Source organism: Hippopotamus amphibius, chromosome 17 (genome assembly GCF_030028045.1).
Source record: "Hippopotamus amphibius kiboko isolate mHipAmp2 chromosome 17, mHipAmp2.hap2, whole genome shotgun sequence".
Lineage (NCBI taxonomy): Eukaryota > Metazoa > Chordata > Mammalia > Artiodactyla > Hippopotamidae > Hippopotamus > Hippopotamus amphibius.
Genome location: NC_080202.1, coordinates 40,375,638 through 40,378,147, shown reverse-complemented (window position 1 = coordinate 40,378,147; position 2,510 = coordinate 40,375,638). Strand labels below are relative to the sequence as shown.

At 42.0% G+C, this 2,510-nt stretch overlaps 1 protein-coding gene across 1 annotated transcript; it reads left to right on the top strand.

Annotated features, from left to right (window-relative positions):
• The first annotated feature begins 872 nt into the window (after positions 1-872).
• On the top strand, positions 873-1,253 carry LOC130839580 (keratin-associated protein 9-8-like). Its single transcript, XM_057713821.1, has one exon. The coding sequence runs from the start codon at positions 873-875 to the stop codon at positions 1,251-1,253; it is 381 nt and encodes a 126-aa protein (XP_057569804.1).
• The last annotated feature ends 1,257 nt before the right edge of the window (positions 1,254-2,510 follow it).

Here is a 2,510-nt window from a genome sequence, read left to right as displayed (position 1 = left end):
GACAGAAAAAAATTTAAGAAATTGTTTGACATATTTCATATTTGATAAAATATAAATTTAAAAATTCATATATACCTTGACTATCATCTTATCTAGCCTATTTGCCTCAATTTGTAAAAAAAAAAAAAAAAAAAAAAGTATGTATAAGTTAGGATGTCTCACCTCGGATCCCACTGACCCAGTTACAAAATAGGGATGGAACATTAATAGGGTGATGCTGTCTGAAACCCAGTGTACTACTTCTGCCTCTTGTCTCCTGCTTGTGTGCTGATTTTCATACGAAAAACATTGTGCAAACCATCCTCTACCTAAATGTCTCTGAAAAAATGGGGAAACATTTTGAGTAAGTTGCTACAGATATAGACACATGTGGAAGTCCTGAACCAGACTTTCTAGGGGATCAGACTTGGACTCAAGCAGGCTTAATTCATCACAGAATGCATCAGCATCCTAAGCCTTTCAAGGCATGCCCCAGTCTAAGTAGAGCCAAAGGAACAGTGATGAGAAGGGAGAAATATTCTGAACTTCACAGAGCCAGCAGGAATTATCCCATGACCAGATGATGTCACATGGGCAGAAATGCTGCTGGTGATGATTCCTGACTTACTCACTTCTGGAAAAGTTTCTTAAGTAGTAGCCCCAATTAAGAAAAAGTTCAAACACTAATTTACAGAGGCCTCGAAACAGTGAAGGAATGATTTCCTCCTTGATAATTTCCCACCAGCTATGAAAACAACATATACAACAAGGAAAGCCCTCCTTATTTGTCCCAACATTGGGGGTGCAGTGTATAAAATCACCAGAACAGAAGGGGTCATCAGATTCTGAGAAAGTCACCTCTGAACAGGAGTCCACCCTCCGCCACTGACACTATGACCCACTCTTGCTCTTCCCCATGCTGTCAGCCTATCTGCTGCAGGATCACCTGCTGCCAGCCCTGCTGCCCCCCAACTTGCTGTCAAACCACCTGCTGCAGGACCACCTGCTGCAAGCCTACTTGTGGGACCACCTGCTGCCAGCTCACCTGCTGTGGGTCCAGAAGTTGCCAGCCAGCTTGCTGTGCACCCGTGTACTGCCATAGAACCTGCTACCACCCCACATGCTACTGCCTGCCTGGGGGCCACGCCCAGAGCTGTGGATCCAGCTGCTGCCAGCCTTGCTGCCACCCCATCTGCTGTCAGACCACCTGCTGTAGGACCACCTGTTGCCGCCCCAGCTGTGTGTCCAGCTGTTGCCAGCCTTCCTGTTGCTGATCACCTCACCAAAGAACCACCGTTCCCACACAACACCTTCTGTTAAATGACTTGCAACTTCCTAGACTTTGCTGACAACTGGCATGTTCTACCAAAATTTCTGTTACTCATCTACTGTTTAAAAGCTCGTGAATCAGCTTCCTGGAGAGCAGAGGACTTCCCCCAATTCTCTTCCTTCCCTGTATGTGGATTATGTGCCAGCTTCATGCATCCTTGATATGGAGTTTGTCTGGGCACTGACTCTGATGTCAGAACCACCTGTCTAGTCCTTCTAAGTAACTTATGAAAACAAATCCTCATAAGATTTTCATAGGTTTCTGCAACGGGCCATAATCTTCATAAACATATTTTCTTAATCAATGTGCTCAGGATTCTTGTACCCTGCTTTCTTCCTTATGGTCACTCTGAATTGTCTCCCTAGATGCAGGAGTCTTCCACGTGTGCTTCTTAATAAAGTCTATACCATAATTCACTCCACATTGTGTTTGATTTATTGTGCAGCATTCCTGATATATGAACTTATATTCATATTGCATATTGTATGGGTTATAGAACCTGCAGTGCAAACAGCCCGTAATGAATTATTTTCTACATTTTTAGATGAGAAATTTCACTTTGAAATATCATGTAACTAAGAACGGATAAACTCAGATCCAGGGCAAGTATTTCTGTTCCTGTTCAAGGGCATTTACATTTACATGTCCTTATAAGCAGCAATGATCCTAAGTACCTTGGACTAGTAAATTATACAATTGAATTTCTATTTCAACAATGGAAGGAATAATAAATTCCATGTATATAATAAATACTGTCTGTTTACAAAGTCCTTCCCGAATCAGTTTCCCACATAGCAGTAAGCAGCAACCACATGTTAGGGCAGCAGGGACTGCCTCTTAGAGCACTGGCAAATGCGCAGAGCCTTTCCCACCTCAGGGGCTGTTCAGCCACTCATGCAATTCAACTGCAACAAATATTTTTTTAATATCTTTTGTATCATCACAATAGAGAGGATGTGATTCTTGATATCACAGAAATCAAATTCTGAATTGCCTCCTTCTCCTAAACATCTATTGACAGAGCAAGGAATTAAATAATTAAATACTTCTCTGCAAAAATGTGGACCATGTACTGTATCCCCCAACTTGGTGGGCAATTTGTCCTCCTGATCAAAATGTTTTTAAGACAGCTAAATAATGATAAAGTTGGGGATTGAGAAACAATGCAATGGGCATTTATGACTTTGAGTATTCATAACAT

What these genes read in the sequence shown, in the direction of transcription:
- LOC130839580 (XM_057713821.1), top strand. Translation starts at nt 873, where the DNA reads ATGACCCACTCTTGCTCTTCCCCATGCTGTCAGCCTATCTGCTGCAGG.